Here is a 16,100-nt window from a genome sequence, read left to right as displayed (position 1 = left end):
TTAGAAAGGGGAAAGGGCACCTGCCTTAAGGAACTTGCAGCTGTAAAGATGTCAAAGAGGAACAAAACCAGACTCTAGTGAAAGGTGGTAAAGACAAATGTGATTCAGTAACCACTGCGGTAAGGGGAAGTGCTGGGTTCAGTTTAGATTTGTGTGGAGATGACTGGGAAAGGATGAGGGAGGAGGGAGGAGAAGGAGCAGGGATTTAAGGAGAGTTGGAGAAGTAGAAAATTACAAAAGAGCAGGCAGGGAGGCTGCTCAGTCCATAGATGTGATTAGGCCATCTGGGTTTGCTAACGGGGGCTTATCCAAATGAGGCTCCTACCCTCCCACAGAGGCTGGGAGATCAAGACTCTGTCTTTCTCAGTGATTCTATTTCAAAGGGATGGCTCCCAGGTCCTTGAGAAACACATTCCTAGGCTGTGGGAGACACATACACATCTCAAAGGGACAGAGAAAGTATTTATCATTGTAAACTTAAAATGCTCTGAGAAAGGGAGGTCAGGGGCCTCTCTGCAGGTGTTGGCAGGAACAAACAGTAAATTCTTTGGCAACCTTGAGCTTTCTTGGGCAGGCGTTTGAAGAGGACTGGTGTCCCCATCCTAGGGATCCATGCTGGTGGTGTTTGCTCAAGTCCCTTGGTGTGGGGGTGGACAGAATCATTTGTCAAGCAGAGGGCTCAGAGGAGCCTAGCTAGAGTCAGCTCAAGGAGAGAGTCTTTGTCAAGGGCAAACTAAAATTTGCGTACCTTTTTTTTTTTTTTTTGAGACAGAGTCTCACACTGTCATCCAGGCTGGAGTGCAGTGGTGCGATCTCAAGTCACTGCAACCTCTGCCTCCTGGGCTCAAGTGATTCTTGTGCCTCGGCCTCCTGGGTAGCTGGGAGTGGAGGTGCATGGAAGTCTCACTTTGTCATCCAGGCTGCAGTGCAGTGGCACAATCACAGCTCACCATAGCCTCGACCTCCCCACGCTCAAGTGATCTTCTCAAGTAGCTGAGACCACACGTGCACACCACCACGCCTGACTAATTTTTATATTTTTTGTAGTGACGGGGTTTGCCATGTTGCCCAGACTGGTCTGGAACTACTAGGCTCAAGCAATCCTCCCGCCTCGGCCTCCCAAAGTGCTGGGATTACGGGCGAGAGCCACCATGCCTGGCTGCATAATTTTTTATAAAAGTAGAAAATAAATGTCAGAGAACATAAGTCATGATAGACACTCTGAGAAAGAGATTTCATCTGGCTGCTGTGAAACAGAAACCTTCAGGGTGATGTCATTGAACCAAGAAGTTCCTAGTAATTTTTCTGCTCAATTTCATTACAGCAGCCTGGAGGGCCCATGTCGTCTAGAGAGCTTCTTCAGTTATACACAGTGGATTTAAAACAGGGCAAGCTGTGTGGTTTAATATTTGCATTCCCTTAGAGTCTTCTGTTTTTGTTTTTACCAAAGCAGACTTCATCATTGAAAGCAGCAGAGCCGTTTTGCTCTTAAGTTAATAAAAACCAGGGATTTATTTCAATCTTGAAATAATTGCCTTCTGTCAAACAATTTAAAATCATACAGTTAGCAAAAATTTAAGAATAATCTAGGCCGGGCGCGGTGGCTCAAGCCTGTAATCCCAGCACTTTGGGAGGCCAAGACGGGCGGATCACAAGGTCGGGAGATCGAGACCATCCTGGCTAACACGGTGAAACCCCGTCTCTACTAAAAAAAATACAAAAAACTAGCCGGGCGAGGTGGTGGGCGCCTGTAGTCCCAGCTACTTGGGAGGCTGAGGCAGGAGAATGGCGTGAACCTGGGAGGCGGAGCTTGCAGTGAGCTGAGATCCGGCCACTGCACTCCAGCCTGGGCGACAGAGCGAGACTCCGTCTCAAAAAAAAAAAAAAAAAAAAAAAAAAAAAAAAAAAGAATAATCTAAATGAAAATTAGGGGACCTGGGCATGGTGGCTCATGCCTGTAATCCTAGCACATTAGTCCAGGAGTTCAAGACCAGCCTGGGCAACGTAGGGAGACACCGTCTCTACAATAAATTAAAAAATTAGCTGGGGGTGGTAGTGCACACTTGTAGCCCCAGCTATTTGGGAGGCTGAGGCAGGAGGATCAGTTGAGCACACGAGTATGAGGCTGTAGTGAGCTATGATGGAGCCATTGCACTCCAGCCTAGGTGACAGAGTGAGACCCTGTCCCCAAGAAAGAAAATTTGTGCAATGGAAAAGTGATTATTAAAAAATATAGCTTTACTTGAACAGATATTTGTGTGCTGATGTTCATAGCAGCATTATTCACAGCAGCCAAAAGGCAGAAGCAATCCATGTGTGTATCAGTGGGTGCACAGATAACAAAGTGAGATCTGTGCATGTAGTGGGTTAGTACTCAGCTTTAACAGGAATGAAATTCTGACACGTGCTACAACATGGATGTCAGATCCTTAACATGGATGAACCTTTTTTTTTTTTGAGATGGAGTCTCGCTCTGTTGCCCAGGCTGGAGTGCCGTGGCACAATCTTGGCTCACTGCAAGCTCTGCCTCCTGGGTTCACGCCATTCTCCTGCCTCAGCCTCCCGAGTACCTGGGAGTACAGATGCCCGCCACTGCGCCCGGCTAATTTTTTGTATTTTTAGTAGAGATGGGGTTTCACTGTGTTGGCCAGGATGGTCTCGATCTCTTGACCTCGTGATCCGCCCGCCTTGGCCTCCCAAAGTGCTGGGATTACAGGCGTGAGCCCTCGCGCCTGGCGACATGGATGAACCTTGAAGACATTAAGTTGAATGAAGTAAGCCAGTCACAAGAGGACTAACACAGTTCTATATCTGGGGGAAAAAAAAAGAAACTCAACTGTGTCCTCCCTCAACAACATAACAATCAACACAGAAGACCTCTTACCGCAGATATGCGGGGAGTTCTCCCCACCAGCAGGCAAGCAGTTGAGTCCGCAGTGGACACCAGTTGGGTGTCCTCCAATTCAATTCCTACTCTATCTGCTTGGAGACAGTGTCAGATCCCACAGGGTAAGGACTCAGTCCCAAGAGCACCCTCAACTTCAGACACCAGTCATGAGTCCGGGCCTCTGGAACTTCTGACTGACTAGCTTCAAGTTGGGATTCCCACGAACCCCCTCTTTGGGTTCAATTAATTTGTCAGAGCAGCTTGCAGAACTCCAGAAACACGTTTACTGGTTTATTATAAAGGCCACTACTAAGGATACAGATGAAGGGGTGCATAGGGCGAGGCATGGGGGAAGAGGTGCGGAGCTCCCACACCCTCCGTGGGCACAGAACCTTCATGTGCTCTGCTCTCCAGAAGCTTACCAAACCCAGTCCTCTTGGGCCTCTTATGGAAACTTCACTGGATGGGCATGACTAAAGCATGGACAACCGTGTCAAAATGTGATTGGACAAAAAGAATGTGATCTAATACTTAATACAGTGACTGGGGAAACCCAGTAGGGCCTGCCTGTTCAGATTCTTCTTGGCCTGTCTGCACAGCACTCCTTCCTCCAGGGTGTGGGACAGGACCCTCCCCAGAATGAGAGTCTTATGAACCATAGTCAGATTAGAGTCCTGCCTTGGGACAGGTAAAAGGAGGGCAGGAGTTATGAACCAAGAACTGGACAGAAACACATAAAAAAAAATAGGGAGGTAGGCAGGAAGACAGATAGGTAGGTAGGTAGATAGATTGATTGATTGATTGATTGATTGATTGATTGATAGGTAGGTAGGTAGGTAGATGTAGGTAGGTCGGTAGGTAGATAGATGTAGGTAGGTAGATAGATGTAGGTAGGTAGATAGATGTAGGTAGGTAGGTAGATGTAGGTAGGTAGATAGATGTAGGTAGGTAGATAGATGTAGGTAGGTAGATAGATGTAGGTAGGTAGGTAGATGTAGGTAGGTAGATAGATGTAGGTAGGTAGGTAGATGTAGGTAGGTAGATAGATGTAGGTAGGTAGGTAGATGTAGGTAGGTAGATAGATGTAGATAGGTAGGTAGATGTAGGTAGGTAGATAGATGTAGGTAGGTAGGTAGATAGATAGATAGAAGTAGGTAGGTAGGTAGGTAGGTAGATAGATATTATGATTTTAGAGTGTTAAAGGGTGGCTCACTCCTGTAATCCCAACACTTTGGGAAGCCGAAGCAGGGAGATTGCTTGAGCCCAGAAGTTCAAGACCAGCCTGGGCAACAAAGTAAAACCCTGACTCTCCAAAAAAAAAAAAAAGAAAAGAAAAAAAATTAGCCAGGCATGGTAGTACCCACCTGTAGCCTCAGCTACTTGGGAGGCTGAGGTGGGAGAATCACTTGAGCCAGGGAAGTTGAGGCTGCATTGAGCCAAGATCACGCCACTGCACTCCAGTACAGAGCAAGACCCTGTCTCAAAACGAAAGAAATACTTTTTTTTTTTCACATCAGACAGGTCATGTGCCAACCATTGTAACAAGGCTTGAGGGTGGCACATCTCACACATGCACGTGAACACCCAGTCATCACACTCATGAACTACAGATGGATCAGAAGACTTTTTTTTCAGCCTCGCATATGACGCAGGGCAGCCCCCTATAGAAATGTCCAGGCCCCGAGGGCCTGGCCGTTGGGCGTCACCCAGCTGGTTATCCTCCAGCCCCTGGTCTCTTCCTTCGTTCCAGTGTTGATCGACAATGCCCTATGCGCACTGAGTGGTGTGGTGGAGGCTAAATAGTGAAAAGAACAGTTCCTGCTCTCAGTCCTCCTATATTCTAGCTTGGCAAAGAAGAGAGAAGAGAAGCGAAGCCATCCTAAAAAATAACAACACTGCGAGGCCAGGCTATGGAGCCGGCTCAGTAACACCACGGCGAGGCCGGGCTGCGGAGCCGGCTCAGTGCTTAAGGCACCAAATGTAAAAGGACCCCAATGACTCCCACAGTATTTCTTGGGGATCTGGCCCAGGTCTCCCAATCTCCCAAGAACGTGTGGTCGTCCTGTTGCCTTTCACTTTTGTTTTTTTTTGTTTTTTTTTTTTGTTTTTTTTGAGACAGAGTCTCGCTCTGTCGCCCAGGCTGATCGCAGCTCACTGCAAGCTCCACCTCCCGGGTTCATGCCATTCTCCTGCCTCAGCCTCCCGAGTAGCTGGGACCACAGGCGCCCACCACCATGCCTGGATAATTTTTTGTATTTTTAGTAGAGACGGGGTTTCACCGTGTTAGCCAGGATGGTCTCGATCGCCTGACCTCATGATCCACTGGCCTTGGCCTCCCAAAGTGCTGGGATTACAGGCGTGAGCCACTGTCCCCGGCCTTTTTTTTTTTTTTTTGAGGTGGAGTCTCGCTCTCAAAAAGAGAGCCAGGCTGTCAGGAGTCAGGCTGGAATGCAGTGGCATGATCTTGGTTCACTGCAACCTCTACCTCCTTGGTTCAAGCGGTTCTCCTGCCTCAGCCTCCTGAGTAGCTGGAATTACAGGCTTGCGCCACCATGCCCAGTTAATTTTTTTGTATTTTTAGTAGAGATAGGGTTTCGCCATGTTGGCCAAGCTGGTCTTGAACACCTGACCTCAAGTGATCCACCCGCCTTGGCTTCCCAAAGTGCTGGGATTACAGGCGTGAACCACCACACTTGGCCTCTTTTCACTCTTGTCCATAAATGTTAGGAGTGGGAATGACACGCCACAGGGCAGTCTGTGCCACTGCAGGCTTGGTGGCCGTAGAACCAAGGGGTTCTTGGAGGGGCTGTCCTGAAGACAGCTCTGCAGAGGCTGTGACAGCCAGAGCGAGTGTTTTTAGGTTGTGTTCCTTCACATTACTTGAATTTCTACAAATACCTGCAATTTCTAGTCTTTCCTGGGCTATAAAGGAACTGGATTTTATCTAGCTGACTGGTTTTTGGCGGTTCAAATAACAAAACTACATTTTGTGGTTAGTTTAGTTAATTAATAGCTGCAAATAGCTTTTTACAAGCAAGGAGCGGGGGAAATGTGTGTTTTGGAACTTGTTTCCAAGTAGTTCCAGCCGCAGGGTTTTTGGGGAAACTGTTTGGGTTGGGTTCGAAGTAATCTTCTAAACTAAGAATTAGAATTTTTTGGCTGGGTATGGTGGCTCTACTTGGGAGGCTGAGGCATGAGGATCACTTGAACGAGGGAGGCAGAGGTTGCAGTGAGCTGAGATTGCACTAGTGTACTCCATCCTGGACAACAGAACAAGACTCTTGTGTCAAAGAGAAAGAGACAGAGAAAGAAAGGGAGGGAGGGAGAGAGGAAAAGAAAAGAGAAGAGAAGAGAGAAAGAAGCAAAAGAATTAGAATTTTGCCTTGTCTCTTGGTAATCATGTGCATTCATTGGAGTCAACACTGGCCCTAGCTCTCTGTTTGGGGAAGTTCAGTTACAATACTGATTTTCCCTAAATGCTTCCTGATGCCTGGCATGGAAAGGGGGTACACAGGATGGGAGATCACTGTAGAAGTCTAAGGGGGCGCGAATGATTTGGGGGCCCCTAGGACACACTTATTTTAATTGTACATGATGGGCACTATCATGTCTGTTGTTTTATCTGAAAGATTCTTTAGTGGAAAACCTTTGCTTTGTTAGGCTATAGATCTGTTTCACTTTGTATCTGAATTCTTTTTAGCCTTATTTCCCACCAACCTGGAGTAATTGATTTTACTTTCATTTTCAGAAATCGCCCCTAGCGGACATCCCTGTGTTGCAATTTTGCTATGCTTTTCTCCAAAGGTAATCCAGTCTCCCGTCCTCTAAAAACTTCCTTAAATACAGATACTGTGGCAGTGAGCATGCATAATATCTCTGGTTTTATTTCTAGACTACCAGAGAGCCACAGTTCAGAAAATATCTTAAAGTTGTCATCATTTCTTCCCGAGGTATTGATCTGTACTTTTCCTTCTCCAGAGAGTTAACATCTTAAAATCTGTACACTGTATCTCGAACACTTTATATGAGCAAAGCTTTATGTGAGGCCTATTAAACTTTAAAAGGCTCAGATTTGCATTAAATTGATACAGAAAAAGAAAAAAAAAACACAGATAGGGAAGTGTTAAAGACCTCTTTCAGAAAAAGGAGAAATGGGCAGGGCGCGGTGACTCACGCCTGCAATCCCAGCACTTTGGGAGGCCGAGGCAGGCCGATCACTTGAGGCCCGGAGTTTGAGACCAGCCTGGCCAACATGGTGAAACCCTGTCTCTACTAAAAATACAAAAATTAGTTGGGCATGGTGGCAGGCACCTGTAATCCCAGCTACTCCGGAGGCTGAGGCAGGAGAACTGCATGAACCCAGGAGGCGGAGGTTGCAGTGAGCCGAGACCACACCACTGTTCTCCAGCCTGGGTGACAGAGCAAGGCTCTGTCTCAAAAGAAAAAAAATCTGGTGACGTTCTCAGTGTGCCGTCCCGTGTTTGATGTGGAGAGGTTTCCGCTTTGATTTGCTAAGTTAATATAGGTATTAGGTGTCTTAGCCAACAGAGCATTAAAGAGGATTCCCCAGGTTTTTCCCTATGAATGAAAAATAAGCGCCGGGCGCTATGGCTCAAGCCTGTAATCCCAGCACTTTGGGAGGCTGAGACGGGCGGATCACAAGGTCAGGAGATCGAGACCATCCTGGCTAACACGGTGAAACCCCGTCTCTACTAAAAAATACAAAAAACTAGCCGGGTGAGGTGGCGGGCGCCTGTGGTCCCAGCTACTCCGGAGGCTGAGGCAGGAGAATGGCCTAAACCCGGGAGGCGGAGCTTGCAGTGAGCTGAGATCCGGCCACTGCACTCCAGCCTGGGCGACAGAGCCAGACTCAGTCTCAAAAAAAAAAAAAAAAAAGAAAAATAAGCTTTACTGGACCTCATTCAGATCTTACAATGGCCGCATCCCAGGCACAGCTCTGTGTTGCTGTAAATGAGGGTGAGGGGGCTGGGTGCGGTGGCTCATGCCTATAATCACGGCACTTTGGGAGACTGAAGTGGGTGGGTCACTTGAGGCCAGGAGTTTGAGACCAGCCTGGCCAGTGTGGTAAAACCCTATATCTACTAAAACTATAAAAAAAAATTAGGGCTTGGTTGTGTCATGCCTGTAGTCCCAGCTACTCAGGAAGCTGAGGCAGGTGAATCACTTGAACCCAGGAGGCAGAGGTTGACGTGAGCTGAGATCACGCCACTGTACTGCAGCCTGGGGGACAGAATGAGAGTCTATCTCAAAAAAAAAAAGGGGGGGGTGAGGGAAGTATAGACCACTTCTCAGGGAAGCCTCAGTATCCCTACATAGCCGTCAGGAGTCTCACTATAAATAACGCTGACAACCAGGCACAGGTTCCTTGGTTCACACAGTTAACATTCTGTGGTTATTCCCACTCACCACATTCTGAAGTTGCAGGACGGTAAATCGAGGCCTCCTGGTAGATGACCAGGGTGGGGTTAAATTCAGACCACTTCCCCCGTGAGCATCATTGTCGTTCTTTCCTCCAGGAGTTAAAGATGAGCCGGTCACTTCCCTCCTATGACAGCTAATATATGTTGTGTTGCTGGCGAATGTTGACTGTAGGGGCCTAAGGGATAGCCGAGCTTTCCCAGCAGCTGCAGGTTAGATTTGGTCGTCCTCCTTTTGCCGAGGAGGAACCACCTAGGTTACACAGTAGGTAGTAAGTTGGAGAACCAGGACTTGGACCTGGGACACTCTGACTGCAGTCTGAGCTTTCACTTCCTGAGCTGCGCTGTCTTGCTTTGGAGCAGTCATCTCAGAATCCTCATCCTGAGAGCTACAGAGGGGGGTAGGCCAGTTTCCTGGTGAGTGTCCCGGGACCTAATGCTTTGCAGCCTTCCGACAGGTGATGCTCTGTTACCAGCCACTTTAGGGAAGCAGAATATCAGCTCAAAAAGGCCTGAGAGATCAGCCAGGCACGGTGGCTCATGCCTGTAATCCCAGCACTTTGGGAGGCCGAGGCAAGTGGATTTACTTGAGTCCAGGAGTTCAAGACCAGCCTGACCAATGTGATGAAACCCCATTTCTACTAAAATACAAAAAATTAGCCCGGTGTGGTGGCAGGCGCCTGTAATCCCAGCTCGGGAGGCTGAAGAATGAGAATCACTTGAACTCGGTGGGGCAGAGGTTGCAGTGAGCCGAGATTACGCCACTGCACTCCAGCCTGGGCGACAGAGCAAGACTCTGTCTTACAAAAAAGGAAAGGCCTGAGAGATCAAGGTTGATCATCTAGTTTAAGGCTTTTATTTTACAGACAAGGAAACCAGGCAGCAGTAGGATTTCAGGTTCCCAAACTCCAAGTGCTCGCCAGAATACCAAAGTTTAGCTTGTGTATGTTGTAATTTTTTAAAAAGAAAAAGGTCAGTGGGGTGTGCTGTTTACCCTTTGCTTTCCAACTGCCAGGATCTTAAATGTGCTTATAAATAAATGTTGTATTTTGACCTGTTCATGGTTAAGTGTTTTTCCTATCTTTTTAAAAAACAGGCTTCCAGTACCAGCCTTGCAAGAGAACTTTTCTTCACTGTTGGGAGTATTGAAGGAGTCTGTACAGTTGAATCTAGCCCCACCTGGGTATTTTCTGCTTCTCAGGTATCATGTCACCACATTGTCATTGTGTAATATTTTCTTTTGGCACATATTTTATTTCTGCGGCATTTTTAATCTGAAGCTGACTGTCTCCCGACAGCATGCTGAATGACTTTGTAACAAGAACTCCCAACCTGGAAAACAAGAAGGATCTAAAAGACCTGCAGGTTTGTATACGAAAGAGGTTCAGCCAAATGATATTACCCCAGCAGTGCTGTCCTCCTTTGGGGATATCAGATAGCAGATAGGCAAGAGACGTTGGACAGAATCTGAGGTTAGCTTTGCACTTGTTCTCAAGTCTTTCTTCCCCCCTCGCTGTCTCTGGAGAGTTCAGTCAGACCTGGGGCCCAGGTTTTCTCATGAAGGTTCTTGTGTAATGCTTGAGCAATCGATTGTGGAACTGACAGCTGCACCCCTCACCCTCCACGCTGTATGCAGATGTATGTGGACCTCACTGTGAAACATAAGTGGAATTAGAAATCTATCTCCCACCGGACGCGGTGGCACACACTTGTAATCCCAGCACTTCGGGAGGCTGAGGCGGGCAGATTGCTTAAGCTCAGGAGTTCGAGACCAATCTGGGTAACATAGTGAGACCTCATCTCTACAAAAATACAAAAATTAGCCTAGTGTGGTAGCTACACCTATTGAGGATCCCTTGAGCCTGGGAGGTTGAGGCTATAGTGAGCTGTGATTGTGCCACTGCACTTCAGCCTGGCAACAGAGACCCTGTCTCAAAAAAATAAAAAAAAGGAAGCTATCTCCATACATGGATATTTCTTTTTTTTTTTCTTTTTTTTTGGTGGGGGGGTGGGAGGTTGGACAGAATCTCACTCTGTCACCCAGGCTAGAGTGCAGTGGCACGGTCTCAGCTCACCGAAACCTCCACCTCTTGGGTTCAAGCAATTCTCCTGCCTCAGCCTCCCAAGTAGCCGAGATTACAGACACACGTCACCACGCCTGGCTAATTTTTTGCGTTTTTAATAGAGACAAGGTTTCTCCATGTTGTCTGGTCTGGTCTCAGACTCCTGACCTCAGGTGATCCTCCTGCCTCGGCCTCCCAAACTGCTGGGATTCCAGGCGTGAGCTACCACACCCAGCCTCCATACATGGATTTCTTTCCTTAAACGCCTCATCTCCCATTATAACAGTAATATATGCTCATAAAAATTTGTTTAATACTGAAAAATAAAACCCATCCATAGGAGAAGGAAAATTCAGAGTGGAGTGCCAACTAATAAATATGGAAGTTATGATGAAGTTGGGATAATCACTATTTTGCAAACCATTATAGACCTTGATTCAGTTGGCTTTTCTATCATATTTATAGCCTTGGCGATACTACTGCTAATCTTTATGATCCCTGGCATTTGTGAAAGGTATATCCAGAAACAGCCTCAGGTCCGCAGTTCTGAACCACAAAAGTACTGTATAAAGCACAGTAGGCTGGGCACGGTGGCTCACACCTGCAATCCCAGCACTTTGGGAGGCCGAGGCGGGCGGATCACCTGAGGTCAGGGATTTGAAAGCAGCCTGGCCAACATGGTGAAACCCCACCTCTACTAAAAATACAAAAATTAGCCACGCGTGGTGGCGCACACCTATAATCCCAGCTACTCGGGAGGCTGAGGCAGGAGAATCGCTTGAACCTGGGAGGCAGAGGTTGCAGTGAGCCGAGATCTCACCACTATACTCCAGCCTGGGTGACAAGCATGAAACTTGGTCTCAAAAAAAAAAAATACCATAAAGCATAATTGGAAAATTCCGGTGCCTCCTCCTTTGGCCTTGACTTGTAGCCAGAGAAGAAAACATCATTACAGTGCCGATGCTGCCCGTCCAGGTGCCGGGACAGCACTTGCTCACCTAAGCCCTCCCTGCTTTTGTGGCCTGTTGCCTGTAGCAGGCCCCTCTCTCTTCAGCCTGCCTGGAGAGGGCTCTGGCCACAGACATTCCCTCTGTTGTTGCAGCTGGAACGCCTCTTCTCTGCTCCTTTTGGTTGAGGGGACCAGGTGGCATCTGCTTCTTTCTGTCTCATGACACGTAGCATCCCCAACACTTATTCCTTCCTCTATTTTGAGCCACACCCTATACTTCTTCCCCACTGGGGATATAGAAAAAAACAAAATGTGATTTTCCTACCACAGTCTCATAACATAAAATACTTCGGTGACCTCGTAACCAAAATGTGTGGGGATTTCTCCCCACCAGCAACCAAGCTAGTAGTTCTGCAGTGGACACTAGATAGGCGTCATCCAGTTCCATTCAATTCTGGCATTCTCCACCTAGAGATATCTTCAAATCCTGCAGGTTGAGGGTGCAGTCCCACAATACTGCCCCACCCCTTTAGATGCCAATCACAAGCCCCAAGTGTTTTTATCTGTGCTTCTGACAGACCAGCTCTAAATTGGAGTTCCCCCATTCACTCCTTGGGTTCTGTTAATTAGCTGGAGTGGCTCATGGAACTCAGGAAACACATTGAACAGTTTTTTTTATTTATTTATTTATTTATTTATTTATTTATTTTGAGATGGAGTCTTATTCTTGTTGCCAAGGCTGGAGTGCAATGGCACAATCTCAGCTAACTGCAACCTCTGCCTCCCAGGTTCAAGCGATTCTCTTGCCTCAGCCTTCCAAGTAGCTGGGATCACAGGCACCTGCCACCATGCCCGGCTAATTTTTGTATTTTGAGTAGAGACAGAGTTTTGCCATGTTGGCCAGGCTGGTCTTGAACTCCTGACCTTATGACCTGGCCGCCTCAGCCTCCCAAAGTGCTGGGATTACAGGCATGAGTCACCGCACCCGGCTGACCAGTTTATTATAAAGGAGATTAGAAAGGATACAGATGAATCGATGATTAGGCAAGGGACTTGGGAAGGGGCACGGAGCTTCCATGCCCTCCTTGGGCACCACCTTCTAGGAACCTCCACATGTTTAGCCATCCAGAAGCTCATTCGAACCCAGTTACTTTGGGGTTTGTGGAAGCTTCATTACATAGGCATGATGGATTAAATCATTGGTCATTGCTGATCAATTTAACCTTTAACCCCTCTCCCCTTCCTGGAGGTTGGGGAGCTGAAGTTATCTGGGGGTCCGCAGCCACAGCCATCTCAGTAGCATACAAAAAGACACATATTACTTTGGAGAATCCAAGGAATTTAGGAGTTATGGCTGGGAAATGGGGAGAAAGGCCGAAAACATTTCCACAATATCACACTCATCCACTCAGTGCTTTCATCGGTCCTTACAGGAACTCCTCTAAGCCCCTAAACCCTTTTCCTGACTTTCCTTCTGCCCTTCACACCCAGCCCTGCCTAAGTTAGCCGATTAGCCTGTTCCCTCGAGCGCACCCACCCAGCAGGCAGGTGTGCCCTGCTTCACGCCTCAACACAACTGCTGAGCCTGGGAACCTTGTGGCACAGTTGAGATCAGGATTATAAAATTCTCAGATGTCAAGGATTATAGCCACTCTTAGCTGATGACACTTGATGACACTGGCTCAGAAGCCAGCTTCAAGTTTGTCTCTCTAGCTACTAACCAGATTCTTTACTGATCATACTCCTGAGAGTGGATGACTCCTCACTTTACCCCACTGAGTCAGTTTAACTTATTGACCTTTGTTTCTTGTTATATTATTGAAAGATGCATTTCTAGGAAGAACCCGTGGTCCTAGATAAACCAGAAAGCCAATCCACTGAATACAATTTATGGCTTTTTCATCACATGCTGCGATGACTTGCAATCTCTGTATATTTTACCTACATTGGCCAGTATAGTAGCCATTAGCCACAGATGGCTGTTGAGCACTTGAAGTGTGTCTAGTCTACAGTGTGGGCAACATAGGGAGACCTCATCTCTACAAGAAATTTAAAAATTATCCAGATGTGGTGGCATGCACCTGTAGTCCCAGCTACCCGGGAGCCTGAGGGTGGCTTGAGCCCAGGAGGTCGAGGCTGCAGTCAGTCTTTTTTATTTTTATTTTTTTGAGATGGAGTCTTGCTCTGTTATTGGGGGAACCCATCCCCAGTATTTCAACGTAGGTTCTTCTGTTTTCCATAAGTGTTGCCCAGCTGATAAATAAAGAGAGACAGTATAAAGAGAGGAATTTTATAGTTGGGCCACCAGGGGTGACATCACATATCGGTAGGACTGTGATGCCCACCCGAGCCTCAAAACCAGCAAGTTTTTATTAAGGGTTTCAAAAAGGGAGGGGGTGTAAGAACAGGGAGTAGGTACAAAGATCACATGCTTCAAAGGGCAAAAAGCAGAACTACTAATAAGGGTCTAACAGAGATCACATGCTTCTGAGGTAACAGGACAAAGGGCAAAAAGCAGAACTACTAATAAGGGTCTAACAGAGATCACATGCTTCTGAGGTAACAGGACAAAGGGCAAAAAGCAGAACTACTAATAAGGGTCTAACAGAGATCACATGCTTCTGAGGTAACAGGACAAAGGGCAAAAAGCAGAACTACTAATAAGGGTCTAACAGAGATCACATGCTTCTGAGGTAACAGGACAAAGAGCAAAAGCAGAACTACTGATAAGGATCCAACAAAGATCACAAGGGAAAGGGCAAAAGCAGAACTAGTGATAAGGGTCTATGTTCAGCAGTGCACGTATTATCTTGATAAACATCTTAACAGAAAACAGGGTTCCAAAGCAGAGAACCAGTCTGACCACAGATTTACCAGGGTGGAGTTTTTCCCCACCCTAATAAGCCTGAGGCTACTGCAGGAGACCAGGGCGTATCTCAGTCCTTATCTCAACTGCATAAGACAGACACTCCCAGAGTGGCCGTTTATAGACCTCCCCCCAGGAACACATTCCTTTCCCAGGGTATTAATATTAATATTCCTTGCTAGGAAAAGAATTTAGCAATATCTCTCCTACTTGCACATCCATTTAAAGGCTCTCTGCAAGAAGAAAAATATAGCTGTTTTTGCCCGACTCTGCAGGCAGTCAGACCTTATGGTTGTTTTCCCTTGTTGCCTAAAAATCACTGCTATTCTGTTCTTTTTCAAGGTGCACTGATTTCATATTGTTCAAACACACATGTTTTACAATCAATTTGTACAGGTAACACAGTTACCACCGTGGTCCTGAGGAGACGTCCATCCTCAGCTTACAGGATTAAGAGATTAAAGTAAAGACAGGCATAAGAAATTATACAAGTATTGTTTGGGAACTGATAAATGTCCACATTAAAATGAAATCTTCACGATTTATGTCCCTCTGCCACGGCTCCAGCCGGTCCCTGTGTTCGGGGTCCCTGACTTCACGCAACACTCTGTCACCAGGCTGGAGTGCAGTGGCGCTATCTTGCCTCACCATAATCTCTGCCACCCAGGTTCAAGCATTTCTCCTGCCTCAGCCTCCCAAGTAGCTGGGATTACAGGCACATCCCACCATGCCTAGCTAATTTTTGTATTTTTAGTAGAGACAGGGTTTCACCATGTTGGCCATGATGGTCTCGATCTCTTGACCTTGTGATCCACCTGCCTCAGCCTCCCAAACTGCTGGAATTACAGGCATGAGCCACCACGCCCAGCTGCAGTGAGTCTTGGTTGCACCACTGCACTCCAGTCTGGTTGACAGAGAAAGACCCTGTCCTGCCCACCACCTCCCAAAAAAAAAAAAAAAAAAGAAATGTGGTAGTCTGAATTGAATGTGCTATAAGTGCAAAATACGCATTGGATTTCAGACTTAGGGCACACACAAAAGAGAATGCAAAATCTCATTAATAGTTTTTGTTTTTGTTTTTTCTTTTTGAGACAAAGTTTTGCTCCTGTTGCCCAGGCTGGAATGCAATGGCACGATCTAGGCTCACTGCAACCTCCACCTCCCAGGTTCAAGCAATTCTCCTGCCTCAGCATCCAAAGTAGTTGGGATTACAGGCATACACCACCACACCCACCTAATTTTGTATTTTTGCTAGAGACAGGGTTTCACCATGTTGGTCAGGCTGGTCTCAAACGCCTGACCTCAGGTGATCCGCCCACCTCAGCCTCCCAAAGTGCTGGGATTATAGGCATGAGCCACCATGCCCAGCCTATTAATAATTTTTATATTGAGTGCATGTTGATAATATTTTGTATATATTGGGTTAAATAAAATATATTATTAATTTTTTTTTTTTTGAAACGGAGTCTCACTCTGTCATCCAGGCTGGAGTGCAATGGCATGATCTTGGCTCACTGCAGCCTCCACGTCCCGGGATCAAGCAATTCTCTTGTCTAAGCCTCCTGAGTAGGTGGGACTGCAGGCATGTGGCATCGCGCCCAGCTAATTTTTGTATTTTTTTTTTAGTAGACTCTGGGTTTCACCATGTTGGCCAGGATGGTCTCGAACTCCTGACCTCAAGTGATCCCCCTGCCTCAGCCTCAGCCTCCCAAAGTGCTGGGATTACAGACATGAGCCACCACACCCAGCCTATATTATTAATTTAACTGTTTATTTTTACCTTTGTGGCTCCTAGAAAGCTTAATGTTACATACATGCTCACAGTTGCCTGCATTTTATTTCTATTGGACAGTGCTGTTTTAGGCACTTAACATTCTTTTCCTTATTTAACTTCCTT

At 46.8% G+C, this 16,100-nt stretch overlaps 1 protein-coding gene and 1 non-coding gene across 3 annotated transcripts in view; one reads left to right on the top strand and one right to left on the bottom strand.

Moving 5' to 3' along the window:
• DOP1B (DOP1 leucine zipper like protein B) overlaps positions 1–16,100 on the top strand; it is a 123,705-nt gene that overhangs the window by 91,247 nt on the left and 16,358 nt on the right. For both annotated transcript variants that reach the window (XR_007724527.1, XM_050785750.1), the window contains exons 24-26: positions 6,636–6,691; positions 9,422–9,526; positions 9,624–9,690. Coding sequence is in view for 1 of the 2 variants with exons in the window: in XM_050785750.1 (XP_050641707.1) it covers positions 6,636–6,691; positions 9,422–9,526; positions 9,624–9,690 (228 nt within the window). In the remaining variant the exon portion in view is untranslated. The remainder of the gene's footprint in view (positions 1–6,635; positions 6,692–9,421; positions 9,527–9,623; positions 9,691–16,100) is intronic.
• LOC126951858 (small nucleolar RNA U13) lies at positions 4,399–4,503 on the bottom strand. Its single transcript, XR_007724701.1, has one exon. It is a non-coding gene; the product is annotated as a small nucleolar RNA U13 (small nucleolar RNA).

This window comes from Macaca thibetana, chromosome 3 (genome assembly GCF_024542745.1).
Source record: "Macaca thibetana thibetana isolate TM-01 chromosome 3, ASM2454274v1, whole genome shotgun sequence".
In the NCBI taxonomy this organism is placed as follows: domain Eukaryota; kingdom Metazoa; phylum Chordata; class Mammalia; order Primates; family Cercopithecidae; genus Macaca; species Macaca thibetana.
Note: the sequence above shows the minus strand (reverse complement) of the source record. Positions and strands in the feature narration are given on the sequence as shown.